The 17163-nt window shown below is 34.7% G+C and overlaps 3 protein-coding genes across 6 annotated transcripts; 2 read left to right on the top strand and 1 right to left on the bottom strand.

Annotated features, from left to right (window-relative positions):
• Positions 1-1962: 1962 nt before the first annotated feature.
• On the bottom strand, positions 1963-4352 carry LOC104701929 (pollen receptor-like kinase 3). The gene is made up of 2 exons (XM_010417694.3): positions 3317-4352; positions 1963-3208 (listed from the first exon to the last, which is right to left on the bottom strand). Exons 1-2 carry the CDS (start codon positions 4211-4213, stop codon positions 2168-2170), a joined length of 1938 nt encoding a protein of 645 aa, XP_010415996.2. The 5' UTR covers positions 4214-4352; the 3' UTR covers positions 1963-2167.
• A 4479-nt stretch (positions 4353-8831) lies between these two features.
• On the top strand, positions 8832-11361 carry LOC104701928 (protein TIFY 11B). 2 transcript variants are annotated; one of them, XM_019227763.2, is made up of 4 exons: positions 8832-9349; positions 9689-9815; positions 9976-10317; positions 10959-11361. In XM_019227763.2, the coding sequence occupies exons 1-4, from the start codon at positions 9064-9066 to the stop codon at positions 11098-11100; spliced, it is 897 nt and encodes a 298-aa protein (XP_019083308.1). In that variant the 5' UTR covers positions 8832-9063; the 3' UTR covers positions 11101-11361. The 2 variants fall into 2 exon arrangements, with proteins under 2 accessions (XP_019083308.1, XP_087313029.1); XM_087456903.1 differs by lacking the exon at positions 10959-11361 and having other exon boundaries at positions 9025-9349; positions 9976-10321.
• A 452-nt stretch (positions 11362-11813) lies between these two features.
• LOC104701927 (uncharacterized) lies at positions 11814-15520 on the top strand. 3 transcript variants are annotated; one of them, XR_015561033.1, is made up of 4 exons: positions 11814-11941; positions 12033-12512; positions 12569-15044; positions 15124-15520. XR_015561033.1 is itself a non-coding variant. In XM_087456902.1 (2 exons), the coding sequence occupies exons 1-2, from the start codon at positions 13416-13418 to the stop codon at positions 15211-15213; spliced, it is 1719 nt and encodes a 572-aa protein (XP_087313028.1). In that variant the 5' UTR covers positions 13276-13415; the 3' UTR covers positions 15214-15520. The 3 variants fall into 3 exon arrangements, 1 of the variants encoding a protein (XP_087313028.1); XR_015561032.1 differs by having other exon boundaries at positions 12033-15044; XM_087456902.1 differs by lacking the exons at positions 11814-11941; positions 12033-12512 and having other exon boundaries at positions 13276-15044.
• Positions 15521-17163: the final 1643 nt, after the last annotated feature.

The raw sequence follows: 17163 nt of genomic DNA, 5'->3' as shown, positions 1-17163 counted from the left end.
TGGTTTGAGAAATTTCTAAACACGTGGATCTAAAACCAAATAAGTATATGGATAAAATTGTCAATAATTGGGTGCATGTGTTGACTATCCTGGTAATCATGAATTTCACAAATTTTATGAGAAAAGAAATGATGAGTTAACAAGTTGTGTGGTCGTCTAAAAAATGTTTTTCAGTGGAAGAATGTGAAGAAGTTGACGAGGAAGAAGAAGAAAAAGTGTATAACGAATAACCAAACGGTAAAAGTTACGATGACAATTAACACAAAATTTGACAATGAAAATGACAAGAAAGAATATGAAAAATAAGAAAACATTGAATAAAAAACACGAAAACATAGGTGGTAACGATCAATTAAATATGAAAACGAGTTAAATTCATGATTATAAAATTGTTTCGTTTTTCTGGTGGTCAAAGAAAATGGTTTAGGATATATGAGGTCATCAGTTTGATTTGCCTCGCCTGGACGTCAAGGTAAATTTATGATTTTTTTATCAGATTTGATTTTATAACACAACTGATTTTTATATTTTAAAAAATTGTGTATCTGAAATTTAATTTTTTTCCTTAGTACTAATTTTAATTTTTTTATGAGATAATATTTTATTACCGTAATCAATCATATATAATTTTTATCAAAATATATCAAATAAATCCACGCGTAGCGTGGATTCAAAACCTAGTTTATAAAAAGATTAAGCTCATATGTTTAATTTAGTATCATATAATTTGTATTTTTAATAGCATTTTAAGCTGAGTATTATATTCTAAAGAGATTTTTTAATGTTGGTTAGCAAAATATATTTTTATTTTTATTTTCTATTTTGGTTTTCACTATAAATATTTTTTTATTTAGTATTGTGATAAACTTTTTTTTTTAAAAGCCTTATTTTTAAAATATGGCCCTAAGCCTCCTCTACTCGCACGGCACTGCATTCAAATAATAATAATCGTTTTCTGTGTCGACCAAATAATATGCAATATGGGAATATATCGAGTCTAGAAAACTAACAATTTGTGTTTCTCGACACTATTACAGTGGGAAACCAACATTATTAATGATAATGATCTTTTATATTATTGATATTGGGACAGTCTAGAAACATATGAAGTCAATTTTACATACAGGAGAAAAAATAATGTTGCACGAGTGGTGCTCTGCTGGATTTAGCCAGTTACAATTTCATACGCCTTTTTTTAAATCCAGTCTTTAAAGTTTTAAAATAGGAATACGAGTTCGATTCGATGACGTTTTTTTTAAGATAACAAAAATAGTCCTAATCAATAGTGAACAGCTCATCTTATGCAAAAACATTTATTGGGTAACACAAATGTCATTATTATGTATCCATATAATAATAATCATCACCAGGGATTTTTATTTTATACGTATTTAACTTTATACGAGTATATACTTTTGATTTGATGTTTGTGAAATTCACTAACTACATAATTTTTTTTGTCCTGGTTCAGTGTGCATAGATTTCTAACTAATGCCACTTATAAAACCTTTAACAATTCAATAAAAAATAATCATAGTAACACAATATTTATAATTTATTCGTACTCGTATAATTTTTTTGTTTCCTCGAATATGAGTGATATGATTAATAATCAAATGCAGTGATGGGTCTTTTGTTGTCTGCTATAACTTAGATGTCTATAAATCCTGGCCATAATTTTAATCATTTCTATGATAAAAAAATAACAATAATAATTTCACGATTCGTTAATCTACAGCTGTGTTTAGCTGTCATACAATTTAGTTTTATCTCTTTTTCCCCTCACCACGTACGTATACCACAAACACGTGATATGGCCATATTATTGGTTCTTAATTCGTAACACTGATAATCGCTAATGTTGTGTTTTTAATACCAAAGTTTACAAGTGGTAATTAAAACAGCAAATTGTTAACGATGCGTGTTTGATACCAAAGATTACAAGTGGTAATAAAAAAAAAAAAGCAAAACAATCTGATAACTAATTAATTTATGCCCAAAACGTGAAAGTACACCCTTTTTTTTGTTTACAAAGTAGCCTTAATTAGGTTGCTACTTTAATCATATACAAATTTCGACAGAACAAAAAAAAAAAGCGTAGTTTCAAAATCAAAATTGGTGAATCTGCGTGAATCTAATGGTGATTGGAATTAGTTATACGGTGAAGCTAAGTTTCTATGGTGATGAAGTCGTCGTTAGAATCTTCAAGCGTCAGTTCATCGATGACTTCAGTCATATTTGGTCTCTGATCTGGATCTTCTCCGGTACATCTCACACCGATCCTTAAAACGTGCTCAATCTCTTCCTCCATAATTTGATCATCAGCGGCAGCGTTAACCACCGTCGGATGAAGAAGATCCATCCAACCACCTTGTTCCATGGCGGAGCCAATCCACTCCACCAAATTCGTTCCACCGGCTCTATTCAAACCGGCGTATTGAGACGGGAATTTTCCGGTCAATATCTCAAGAACCACGACTCCGAAACTGAACACATCGGATTTGGCAGAGACGGTTCCTTCACGATCTGCTTCCGGAGATTTATACGCGACGAGGGACTGAGATTGAGCGTCGGGATTGATCAATCTTTGAAGTCCGAATTCGGAGACCATAGGCTCGCCGTCTTCAGCAAGAAATATATTATTCGATTTTAGGTTTCCATGTGGTAGGTTTAGAAACCCTAATTCTCTATGGAGATACCACATTCCTCTAGCGATACCTTGAATGATTTTGAGTCTCGATGGCCAATCTAATTCTTCACCGTGATCGCCGTGTAATCGGTGAAGTAAACTCAAATTAGGGACGAATTCGAACACTAGTAGTTTCTCGTCCCGTCGAAAATGATAAGCAAGAGGTGTTAAAATATTCTTGTGTCGCAAGCTTCCCAAGTTCCTAATTTCCTTGTCGAATAAGTCAACACTCACTTGATTCATCACCGTCACACGCTTCACCACCACCGTGATGCCGTTTGAAAGCACCGCTTTGTATGCAGATCCCACGCCTCCGCTACTGCTAGGACGGCTGCTTCCACCTCCAGGATTATTGAGCACGTGAGCCGCTGCTTTCATCAAGTCAGTTAAACCGAAAACACCCTTTTCTTTGTTCACCATTACCAGCTCTGCTGCACCCGTTGATTTATTCGTCAATTCGCCTGAGCGACTACTCTTATTACTATGCCTCGAGCTACTTCTCGATTCATCAACAGTTACCTGGCTCAATCATGTCAAGAATTTGTTTGTGTTTGTTAGTTAAGAAAGAAAAAAAAAACTATGTTTGAACGTTTTAAAGCTATGAAAAATTCGTGTAGTGGAATTAACCTGAATCTGTTGGTCATCACCACTGTCTTGTCCAGATGTACGAAGTGCTTTCTTCCTACGTCTCTTCTTCTTCTTCTTCCGAAAAGCTAATGAGACAAGAACAACGAGAAGAAGAACTCCTAATGTCCCGAATGCTAGAAAGTATTTGCTCTTATTTGCATCTTTCATTGTTCCTTCTATAGTAATCAATGCAGTCGCATTTCTTGGTTCCGGGCAGGCAGTTGCTAGCTTCCCACCGCAAAGACCAGGATTCCCCGCAAAATTCTTGGCGTCGAATTTTGACAAACCGGGAGGTATTCCTCCGGTTAGTTGATTGTTTGAGAGATCGACATCATTTAAAGATGTTTGTGTGAAATTCGGTATACTCCCAATGAACTGATTGTTTTCGAGGCGTAACTCCATTAGATTTGGCAATTTGGTAGCTAATGAGATAGGAATGAGACCAGAGAACTCGTTGTTTGACAGCCACGCTTTCTTTAACGACGCCATCATTGCGAAATAGTCAGAAGGAATGTTACCAGAAAAATTATTACCCGATATGTAAAACGATTTCAGAGCGGTTAACTGGTTAAACTCGGGTATGTTACCGGAGAAAGAGTTGTTCATTATGCTTATGGTTCGTAAAAAAGGTAGGTCTTTTAAGGGAGCGACATCGATGTTTCCTGATAGATCCATCTGTTCCATCTGAAGGCCAAAGACAGAGTTTTTGTTGCAGAGTAATCCCACCCATCGTTGGCTTTCTCCACAAGGCTCTGAATCTGGTGTCCAAGAATCAAGAGACTTGGTGTTGTTTAATGACTTCTTGAAGTTTAACAATGATTCTGTTTCGGTTATCGAATTCGCGGAGAGTGCTGTTAGAGATAGCACGAACGGCCAGATTAGCCAGGCCACGGCCATTTACTTAACCGAGCTAGGCCACCGTGAGTTTCAAGAGACTCTTTCTTCCTTTCTTTTTTTGGTTAATCAAAGTGTTTTTTTTTGGGTTGATTAGATTTACTATTTTTTGTATTTCCTTGTCTTGTTTCTCGCTCTGTCTTTGTTTTCTCTGTCTTTTGTTTTTCTTTTATCAATTGTGATCCATTGGATGAGAGGAGCTTAAGGCGCGAATGTTCGTTGAAAGAGTCAAGATTGAGAAAAGCGAAAGCTAATATATAAAATAACAGATTTTGAACACACACACACAATATGTGGGTTATAAAATCAAATATTTTGTATGTAAAATAAAATTTTCATTAAATTATATATGAAAATGTACATGATATTATTTATATATGAATTGAAAATAATATATATATATATATACATTTATAAGTTTATAATTATGAAGTGTGCATGTTAAAAGAATGACAATTTTCACAAATTGCATAAAAATAAGTTTTCGTTTCAATTTAACACATCATTTCTAAAATTCTAAAAATACTAAAATAGCATCATACTTTTAATCTTATACTTTAAATACTAAATCATATCTCTTCAAAATTATACCCTTAATGTAAAATAGAAATTCCAAAAAAAAATATATATATATAGATAACCATTAGTAATGGTGTAAGTTTTTTTTGGCACGGATATAGCAAGGTTTACAGGAAAATAGACATGAGGTATGATTGGTAACTTAAACAATACCAATGCGATATAAAGGTAGTCTTGCTTTTGTAAAGATTAATCTACTTGTTAATTTATACCACTTTTAACGATTGACATATATCTATGATGAAAGTATTGAGATTACAATATGTACATATATATATATATATTAAATATTTACAATAGGTCTCTGTAATGTTTTTCCGTATAACGTGAAAAGATGTTGTAAAGTTTGGGAAGTGATTCCAAAGAGGCATAAAGAAGTATGTGATCTTTTGACCATGTATATATGCATTACACGGTAAAAATAGGCAAAGTAAAATATTTTTTGTAATGGGGATAAAAAACTTTTAAAAACAAAAAACAAAGCAAATTTACGAAACATAAACTAATATTATGAGTGAATGTTCAAAGCCAAAGAGATAGTGCTTAAGGAGTCGAGCATTGAGCTCATCTTCATCACTAAAGACTTCCAACTATAGTTTGAAAGTAAAAGAAAAAAAAAACACATTACAAAACAATGCAAAAATTTTAAATCATGACTATCATAAAACATAATCCTTTGAAAGAGGCTAATAAATATTGATAAGAAATTTGATACCAAAAAAGAACAAGACATTGACATTGCTTTGTATATGATTTCTTCTAATAGTCATCGATTTATTAATCTGTTAATCATCATACTGCAATACATCATTTTAACAAAAAAAAACTTCATAAGAAAAAATAAAATAAAATACTATGGGAAATGATGGGAAAAGAAAGACATATGAGCATTAGATCTTATATAATACACTAAACATTTTCTGAAGTTTGTAAGGAATTAAGGAATTCTATTGACACATTATTCTGAGTAAACACATTCATGACAATAAATACAGTTATAAAACATATTAATTGTAATTAATTCTGTCATATTTATTATTGCAACATGAACAGTTTGAACAAAAGAAAAATAAAATAAAGGTAATTGATTGAGCGAAGTAAATGTAACTTAAAGAAACTGAACAAATAAAATATCTCAAATTAAAAAATGTGTGTAGACAATTTAGTTGTAGATTAGCAATAATATGTCTTTTATTTCATTAAGTAGCATAGCATTGTCAAATGAAAAAAATTCATTGTAGTGTAAGTAGCATAGCATTGTCAAATGAAAAAAATTCATTGTAGTGTAAGTAGCATAGCATTGTCAAATGACACATTTCTTGTAGTGTAAGTAGCATAGCATTGTCAAATGAAAAAAAATTCATTATACCTAAACGGCTTGCAAAGAAGGACAGTGATAACTCGATCACCAATCACATATTTCTGGAGCCAAACAAATAAGTATAGCTAGAGACAATAGCGTTTAGAATAGTTGAAGACAAGACTCAAAGGCTAATAATAATGCTTGATGTGATAATATGGCTAGAGAATTTTTTTTATGGTATTACTTATTAGACATGTCAAAGGCTAAAGCTCGCGGGCTAGTAAGTTTTATTGTCATAAGGAGGAGCATGTGAAGAAGCTGCATCTTTTGGTTTTCACATCCAAAGTATCTGTCGGTGCAAAGAACCAATTTGTTTTAGTCATTGTTCCTAAATTTGTAACGGACCTACATTCGTTACCCGAAATTTTAAACGCAAATGTTAGATTTAGTAGTCCCACGTCAATGCAATAATGCAATTGTGTGTTTGTATAATCTTTGATGATTGTCATATTTGTGAATAAAACGTGAAATCACAAAATGGAAACATTTAAAAATTCATGTTCTGTAGTTATACATAAGAATTTTCAAGTCACATTGTCATTCATATACACATCAATATCGCATTAAATTAATTATATAATATGCAATTTGCAGTTTGTTTTCCTGGAGGAATACCATATAATTACAATAATGTAGGTAACATTTTTTTGTCTACTTACGAAGTATATCAGATGTTCAATTCAAATAACTGAATCAGCTCGTGATGGAAATTTAGTTTAGCTTTTTTTTTTATTAATTCTATCTGAATAAACAGAAGCCTGAACGTAACTATTAAAAGTATGAGATAAACAGAAATTGGGAAATAATGAGTCAATAGCTTTAAGAAAAAGAAAAAGTATATACGACGGGAGAAAACACTAGCTATTCCAAAAATGTTGACAACATCTTGATCATGTCCATATAGTTAGACTCAAACTCAAAAGTTTTATTTGGTATATCATATATGTAATACGTTGATACCTCTATTGTCCAGGGAAGAGTCTTTAACCTCGAGTGGGGACTAAAAAGGTTTCACCGTTAGTGTCATAATCTCAGTAGAAACTTCTCACACAATCATTGATTTTCTCAAACCGAAGCTGTTGGAATAGGACATTCCCTTATATTGGATATGATCAAATATGTGATCGAAAGCATGCAAGATGTGAAAAAATTCTGAATATTCTTTGGCCTTTTTTTTGTAAGACAATGGATCTACGTAAGCTCAAGTTGTTCAAATATATGGTAGGGATGAGTCTTCAAAGCTGCATCCAAGTTGCGCTGAATAATTCAAAACAATAATGACTTTTATCCTCCTTGGCGCCATCGTCTACGACATTTGTTTCTTAATATTCTTTAATGGTCTCTATTTTGGCATTGAATCTTATTCGAAGAAAATTCAACGTCCGACCTTCAATAAATTAAAAGAAACAGTTAAGATATAATCATTTTATGAGCACAGAACAAAATTCATGATAATATATAGGACAATAATTACTTTTTAAATATAACGAGTGATTTCAGATAAGAAAAAAAGTATAGTTTTTATTCTTATATATTCTATATCCTCACGAACTACAACCACACTAGCCAGTAGCCACTAACAAAAACTACTATTTACATTACACTTAATTCTTAATTTACCCTTTATCATAATTTCTTTTCTTTTCATAATCATCTAAAGACTTTATTGATATTTTAAGTCTGAAAATGCATGCATAAAACGATTTAAAGTAAAATTTCTCCGAAAACAAAACTAACTAATTCAGAAAATTTCATAAATAACAATTACAATCCGAGAACAAAAACTATAAATTATCACAAATTCTTTCTTTTTTAAGTCACTGAAAATTTTCCGAAGAAAGATAGACAATGTACTTAGCACAAAAGTATATATGCAATATCTTTTCTTTAGTAATAAAAAGATTATAAGAAGAAAAAAAAAACGCAAATCACGCACGTATTAAGGTTGGTACCGGTAAGATTCCGACACATGTTGACATCCTAAATGTACATAACTATACTTCACGTGTCCTAAAAGCTCTGTCGGGGATAAGTCATCGATGAAAAAAACTAAATATCCATCCACTCACAAGTTCTTCTACTGTCGTCTATGGGTTCCCACTTATTCAAGTCGTATTAGCCATCAGCCGACGTGAGACTTCAAATCCGACTTTATAAAACACCCTCACTTACGCACTTTAATAACGAGTATTGCCACCACCAAACGAGTATCTCAGAGGGACAAAGTCGTGGTTACTAGTAGCAAAACCCTCTCGGTCCCCGACGATTTTGAAGGGGCAAAATTGATTTAACTCCATCCATTAACGTCGCCATCACCCTCTACAACTAGGACCCAATCTGGTTTCTTCCACTTTTTGTTTCTTCTTTCATTATTTTTTTTTTAACAATATCGAACGGCTTGCGCAAGGAAAACGTGCCGGAGGAACTTGTAACAAACGTTGGTTGGGTTTTTGTCATTACTTTTTATTATTTTTGTCGGTAATTGTTGTCATTACTTATTATATTTATATTGTCAATTCATTCGATTCGTGACAAATGAAATAATTTCATATTTTATAAGGACATATATATAGGAAACTAAATAACCTATAATTAATATGTTAATCAGACACCATAGTAATGGAAGATTTGGACCATGGTAAATCTCTAATAAACTGTGCTAGTCGAGACTCGAGAGATATGGCATGTACGTTTAGGTGTATAATAATTAAGAAAAACAAACTCGTGACGATTTACGTTTTTCTATATTGGACACCTATCACTGTCACTTACTAGATTTATGTAAACAATAAATAAATAAATAAATAAAATAAAAACACGTTATATGTTTTCTTTATTTATTCGGGAGATGTTAAAGCCACAGAAACCTATTGGCTAAAATGGATTTGTGATTTTATTATATAACTTACACATGAGCAAAACACAAGACATTCTATACTTTTTTATTTTTGTAATCCTCTCCATCTTTTTTTTTTTTACGTGTAACCCATACGCAGGAATCTTCTTTGATTCTTTTGTGTTTGTAATATCAATCATAAGTATGTCGTCGACCGGACAAGCGCCGGAGAAGTCCAACTTTTCTCAGAGGTGTAGTTTGCTCAGCCGGTACTTGAAGGAAAAGGGAAGTTTTGGGAATATAAATATCGGTTTGGCTAGAAAATCCGATCTTGAGCTCGCCGGTAACTTCGATCTCAAAGGTATTTTTTTTTAATATATGTCTCTCCTTTTACTTTTACTTCAAACGCCGCCGCCCATAAAGACCAAAGTTATAGAAATCTCTGATTCTTGATTATTCAACATAGGGGTTTCTGATTCTTGATTATATAGCATAAGGGGTATGAGAGTTTTAGTCCTTTGCTAGAGCTGCTCTGTAGATTAAATAATTAATACCCAAATATTTGTTTTGTCCCTCTAATTTTGAGCATGATAGATTCTTTGAGACTGTTTAAGAAAATGTTTAAAAAACTGTAATTTTACTTTTACTTTGGTAGTAAAATTGTGAGAGTTTTAATCGTTTAGTTTTTGGTTTGGTTTAGGTCAACAAGATGTGATTAAGAAGGCAGAAACCTCAAGAACTAGATCCTTCGAGTTGATTCAGAAGCTTTCTAATGGTGAAGCCTCTACTTCTTCTGGAGGCAAAGCCATAGATATAATTGATCTCAGGTACCGTACACATACAACTTATATGTACCTTTTCCAGATTTCGGTTAGATATGACTTCATGTTCAATCTTTATTACATTTTGTCGCAAGGAGTGCCGGTTTAAACCGGTTATAGATGTGTGAAGTTTTGACAATACAAACGGGTTTGATTTTGATTTCAGTGAACCGGAGCCTGGTAATTCACAGCTGACCATATTCTTCGGAGGGAAAGTTATGGTATTTAACGAGTTTCCTGAAGACAAAGCAAAGGAGATAATGCAAGTAGCAGCGAAAGCAGCGAATCATGTTGCTCATGTTGAATCGAAATCGAAGAACACTCAGATGAATCTGGACATGGACATTAGCATCAGCAGCAAAAGCAATGTGATCATACCTGATCTGAATGAACCAACTAGTTCAGGGAACAATGAAGATCAACAAACAGAGCAGCAGCAACATCAGGGTGTGGAACGCATTGCAAGACGAGCTTCTCTTCATCGTTTCTTTGCTAAACGAAAAGACAGGTAAACTAAACTTGGAATCTGTTTTTTTTTTTTTTCTCTTTTTGGTTACATAAATTGGTCCTAATATCGAATATGAGTCTAGTTAAAGTTAATATGTACAATTAACCTAAATAGAATTAGCTCAACTTATTAGGAGAGTGATGATTCAACGCTTTGTTTAAGGAATCCCATATCTTATCAGGAACTTGTCACCAAAATACTTTTAATTTGAGATGAGACATAGAGTAATATATAAGAAATATGAGTTAATCACTTCGTGTTGACAGGTGACTTTTTTTTTTTCGTTCTGAATACTCCACAACTGTTATAGTGTTTAGCTAGTCCTTATTGTTTGAAGAATTTTTATTAGTAAAATATCAGGAAATTTCTAGGTAAAGAAACACTAATTAAAAACTCTTTGTAAGTCAATATCTAGTTTGTTTATGAAGACCAAGCATAATGACGACTCTAATTTGTTCTTCTTAAACTATGTACACAACCAGTAAAGAAGTAGTATATAGTATTGTCAAAAAAGAGAAGTATTAATAATATAGATTCCACGATCAAATTAATTTGTTTAATTTTAATTTTGATGATGATGCTTCAATATTTCTATAAGAGCTATATAATTTACAAGTTAAAGTATACGTTTTGAATAACAGGGCTGTGGCTAGAGCTCCATATCAAGTGAACCAAAACGGTAGCCATCTTCCTTCAAAGCCAGAGATGGTCAGTCCATCGATAAAGGCAGGCCAATCCTCACGACACTTTGCAACTCCTCCAAAACCAAAGGCACATAATTAATCATCATATGCCGATGGAGGTTGACAAAAAAGGAGGGACAGTGTTCCAAAGATCTTCAACTCAAAGCTATAGGGGATTTGAAAGTCATCACGAGTTCATGTTTGTAGTTTCACTTATTTGAAGCCAAATATATATTTTTATATATATCATTCCATACTTTTGACCAATCTGAGTGAAGTGTATTTACGTAGCTAGTATTATTTTCATATATCTTTAATTGAATGTAAAATTTATTTAAAATCCAAAAAAGTTGTTTTACAATGACGTTATATAGCTAAAAATGTTTGAAATTAGAAACAGAAAAGCTGATTTCTAAGAGTTGTCAGACTTTGAAGAGAGGCTATGGAAAGACGAGTGACAAACCAGAGACGGATGCTCATGCCATCATCATATTCATATGCATGGACAATATTAGGAAGGAAGACACTTTCTCGTACAATAATTTGATAAATAGGCATTTATACAAAGATATTTGAGAAATAGACATATTTCTCTCTCTTTCTCTAGTACAGATTTCTATTAGAGAGACCTTTAGTAATATACTTTTATACCATTTTTTGTGTGAAATTATATATACAAATAAAAACAAAACAAATTTGTTATTGGACCTGATATTTTTTTGTTCATGGGCTTTATATTTTTCAATCTCTTTCACACATCAATAAAAAAAAAAAAATTTCCAAAACTTAGCTTCCTCATCTTCATTATTTAATGTTGAATCTTATTTGTCTGCACGACATTAAACCTCATCGACATTGAACCAGAGCATAAACACTTACCATTTTTTCCGAAATCAGAGTGAAATTTGAGAAGCATTGTGGAAGTGGCATCAATATGGAAGGTTTGTTTTTTAGAAAACTCTTAAAATTTAAGAATTTTTGGCTTTGCTTCATCACCCACTTATACAAACGTTTCTCTGTTTTGTTTTTCAGGGGACGAGTTGTGCGTCTCCTTGGTCGGCCGGTGGATTTGCTTCGATAATGGGTGGTGGGACTTCAAGATTGACAAAACTAGGCCTGGGAAGTGTATAAACTGCGGATTCATCCACACATTTAAATCCTTTGAAGAAACTATCCAACAAAAATTCAGGATTTTTGACCATGATGTTTTTGTTAGAATGTCTTACTGGGCTGATGATGTTTTGGTTAGGCTCAACGGCCGGGAGATACCTCCGACGGAAATCAGAGACGACTGGTCTTTCAGGGTTTTCAAGTCCCTCCTTAAGTCTGACAATTCTGTAAATCTGTTTGTCACCTTGCAAAGATTCGTTGATGGTGAACTTCGGTTCCTAGATCCCCTTGAAATAAATGTCTCTCCTTCGATCCGTGGCTCTCCACTTGTACAAGAGAAGAACGGCTGCAGGGAGCTGATTGTCGCAAACACTGCTACGGATCTGCAACCTTACACCATTGGTGTACCACAGAAAACGAGCGTACACCATCGCGATGAGACTGTGGTACACCAAAAGGTCTCATCTTCTGCACAGAGGAATCTAGAAATTTGTGGTCCACTTGTACAAGAGAAGAATGGCTGCCTACAAGAGAAGAACGACTGCAGGGAGGTGATTGCCGTAAACACTGCTACATATCTGCAACCTTACACCATTGGTGTACCATAGCAAACGAGCGTACACCATCGCGATGAGACTGACATTTTCGGTGATATTGATGATGAGACTCTCTTATCTCAAATTGTAGCAGTTGAGGCTCGGATTGCTAAAGGCTCGGGAGTGCTTGCTGATATCGAAACCAATGATGATGATATCCAAAGCAGTGTTCGTACTGATTGCAGTGAAGAAGAGGATGCTGAAGACGATGGATTTGCAGATGAGGAGGACTACGATTACGACTATTGGACAAATTTTGTGTTAGAGGACAATGGGGAGATGGAACCTCCCAGAGAAGATATGGGCAACGATGATGTGATGATGGAACCTCCCAGACAAGAAATTGGCAACGATGATGTAATGGACCCGCCTCCGAGAAAGGTACAGAGATATACTGATCTTCTTCGTGATATGGATGATTTTGTCAGCCCTCCTCCGTTGCTACCTTGACGTGCTCCTATTGAAGACTGCCGTCCTCTGCTGATAGATTGTGCTCCTCCGATGCTAGATGTTTCTGCTCCTGTCGAAGGTAAGAGGAAAAAAGTCTCAAAAAATTGTCTTCTACTGAGATGAAGGAAAAACAGTCTGCAGCGTTAAAAACAGGGATTCAAATGTCTGAAATATATGGTTTTGAAGACATTGAACCGATGTTCATGGAAACTGACACAAATGAGTTCATGGCATAGATCTTAGTAAAGAAGACGACGTGATGTATGTTGGCCGTAATTTCGAGACGAAAGATGAATTCAAAATAGTACTGTTTATTCATGCAATCAATCAGGTTTTTCGCTTTAGGTTTGTCAGGTACAAAAAGTGTTATCTCGTTGCACAATGTGTTGACAAGCTATGCGACTGGCGGGTGTACGCGCATCAGATAGGTGATAGCGAGGAGTACGAAGTTAGGAAAGTGAAGCTCGAACATATTTGTGATGTGGAGACCCGAGGTCAGTTTACAAAACACGCCACGTCCAAGGTAATGTCTGCTTTACTACGGTCGAAGTATGTAAATGTTTTAGGGGGTCCTAGAGCGAGAGATCTACCTGAAGTTGTGTTAGGGGAGCATAATGTTACGGCTTCTTATTGGAAATGCTGGAAAGCCAGAGAATTAGCGGTAGCGTCTGCTCAGGGGACAGAGGAGTCTTCTTACTTACTTTTGCCCCTATATTTGCATTTGTTGCAAGTTGCAAATCCTGGGACGGTGTACCACTTACTGATAGAAGATGATGAGGTTGGAGAGGAAAGGTTTAAATTTGCTTTTGTTGCATTGGGTGCAAGTATTCAAGGCCTGAAATACATTCGGCGTGTTGTTGTTATCAATAGAACTCACCTCCACGGAAAATACAACGGATGCTTGCTTACTGCTAGTGGACAAGATGCAAATTTTCAGGTATTTCCAATAGCTTTCGCTATAGTGGACAGCGAGAATCACGATTCCTGGACCTGGTTCATGGAGAAACTGAAAGACATTGTACACGATGGGACTGATCTAACTATCATATCTGATCGCCACCAGTCAATATACCATGCTAAGTCTCTGGTGTACCCTCGAGCGCACCATGGCTGTTGTCTCGTACACCTGAAGTGCAATATCAGAAGTTTGTATTCAAGAACGGTCGGCCTTGTTTGGAAAGCTGGGGAGGCGTTCAGAGTTAAAGACTTTAACAAGTGGTATGGACGTATTAAGAAAAGGAAGCCTCAATGTTGGAAATACCTACAGAAGATTGGAGTTGCACATTGGCCGCGTGCACACTTTAAAGGGGAGCGCTATAACTTACTGACAAACAATATAGCTGAATCTCTCAACCATGCACTGCTACCGGCTAGAGATAGCCCAATTGTTGCCCTCATTGAATTCTTTCGAAAGATGCTGAGTAGGTGGTTTGAATCCCGGAGGAAGAAGGTGACTAATTGTCGAGGGTATATTTCTGTCGAAGTTGAGAAATTTTTGAAGAAGCAGCTTAAGGAATCAATTGGTGTACAGGTTCGACTTGCATCGGCTTGGGATTGTGAAATCACAGCAAAAGATGGACAAAAATTCCACGTATCATTAGAGAAACGTACTTGCACTTGTAGAGCATTTCAGCTGCTTCAAATCCCTTGTTCACACGCAATGGCTGCTGCAAAGGCGAGGGGACTTGAATACCAATCACTTGTTGGCCACATGCACAAGAAAGATACATGGCGTCCAACGTTTGATGGCGTTATCCTACCACTTCAAGACCCATCAGAGGTAAACGTACCGGAATGCATCATGATACGCTATATTCTTCCACCTGAGACTAAACGTCCTCCCGGGAGACCACCTAAAACGAGGATCCCATCTACCGGAGAGTTTGAGGTTTACTTTCTACCCTTTCCTTTATTTTTTTATTTATGTCTTTCATATTTACAACAACGATATACATGTTTTTTAACAGAAATCGAAGACCAGCTCAAAGCAAAACAGATGCGGTAGGTGCAATGGTTTGGGACACAATAGGGTTCGTTGTTCGGTCCCGCTCCGCTGAAGTTGAAGTTTGGTGTTTGAAGGTGTACAACAGTTGTGGCGTTCTGTACACCCTTTTTTAGTTTTTCGGATTTTAACGGGGTATGTTATTTTTTGATACTTTAAGAGCTAGAAGGACTATAGCCCAATCCGTTATTTGGATTGACATCCCCTTTCTTTTGATACACTACTTTGATGGTGTACAAGTCTGGCTAATCAGGGTACACCAGAGGTTGCCCACCAACGAATTATATTGCAACTTGATTTATTGTTATGAGGGATTTATGTGTTTATTTTCTATTTTTGATATTCAAATTATTCATATTAAAGTTTGGGTTCTCTATTGTACTTTAGGGTATAGTTTTGATTAGGGTTAGGGTTTAGGGTTTATACTAAATAAAAGGAAGTAAACCTTAGACAATTGTGAGAATTGCATAAAAGGAGAAATAGGACCTTAATAAGGATCATCACTTTTTGGCCCCCCTCCCACTTGTTTTGCTTCAATATTCTCTAATATTCTTGCTCTAAAATACTTTTGCCTTTTATATGTGAAGACAAAGGTACAATGACTCTAAAATAAGAGCTGTCAAATTTTTTATAATATTTCTAATTTGAGAAGGACAAGAACTGTTGCAGCATTTTTGTCTCTTCTACTTCCAACAATTTCTAATTCAAATTTGACCAGAAATTCAACAATATTGTCAAATAAGACAAAGATGTTATATGTATTGTACACTCTCTAACCCACAACATAATGCACGTGGTATACAGATGCGGTGTACCCTCTGTACACCACAAGAATTGGTATAGATTTGAGAGAGGGTTTAGGGTTTAGAGTTTATATTTTAGGATACTGTTTTCTAATTTAAATTTTTAGTCATGGGGCTATATCACTTTGGAACTTAAATAGAGTAACAAAATGTTTATTTTTTAAGGTTTGGGTTATGTATTGTACTTTAGGGTTTAGTTTTGATGGGGTTAGGGTTTATAATTTATTTTTGAGGTTATTGTTTCCAAATTTCTATTTTTATTCATGGTGCTATGTCACTTTTGAACTTAAATCTTGAAACAAAATGTTTTTTTTTAAAGGTTTGGGTTCTCTATTGTACTTTAGGGTATAGTTTAGATAGGGATTAGCGTTTAGGGTATAGTTTTGAGGGTATAGTTTCACATTTTAAAGGCTATATACTGTTAGATGTACTGAGCGTACACCAATAGAAAATGCTAAGGGTATACAGATGTGGTGTACTCTCTGGACAGCTTAGGTGTACCCTCTGTACACCTTATGAAAAATGCTTAGGGTATTCAGATGTGGTGTACAGTCTGTACACTATAAGCGTTTGCACAAGGAACTCAGATATGGTGTACTCTCTGTACACCACAACATAATGCATGTGGTATACAGATGCGGTGTACCTTCTGTACACCACAAGATAGGGTATAGATTTGAGAGAGTGTTTAGGGTTTATATTTTAGGGTACTGTTTTCAAATTTCAATTTTTAGTCATGGGGCTATATCACTTTTGAACTTAAATAGAGTAATAAAATGTTTATTTTTTAAGGTTTGGGTTCTCTATTGTACTTTAGGGTTTAGTTTTGATGGGGTTAGGGTTTAGAATTTATTTTTGAGGTTATTGTTTCAAAATTTCTTTTTTTATTCATGGTGCTATGTCACTTTTGAACTTAAATCTTGAAACAAAATGTTTTATTTTTAAGGTTTGAGTTCACTATTGTACTTTAGGGTATAGTTTAGATAGGGGTTAGGGTTTAGGGTATAGTTTTGAGGGTATAGTTTCACATTTTAGAGGCTATATACAGTAAGATATACAGTTATATGTACTGAGCGTATACCAATAGAAAATGCTAAGGGTATACAGATGTGGTATACTCTTTGGACAAATTCGGTGTACCCTCAGTACACCATATGAAAAATGCTTAGGGTATTCAGACGTTGTGTACAGTCTGTACACTA

Source organism: Camelina sativa, chromosome 7 (genome assembly GCF_030686135.1).
Source record: "Camelina sativa cultivar CO46 ecotype springtype chromosome 7, ASM3068613v1".
Lineage (NCBI taxonomy): Eukaryota > Viridiplantae > Streptophyta > Magnoliopsida > Brassicales > Brassicaceae > Camelina > Camelina sativa.
Note: the sequence above shows the minus strand (reverse complement) of the source record. Positions and strands in the feature narration are given on the sequence as shown.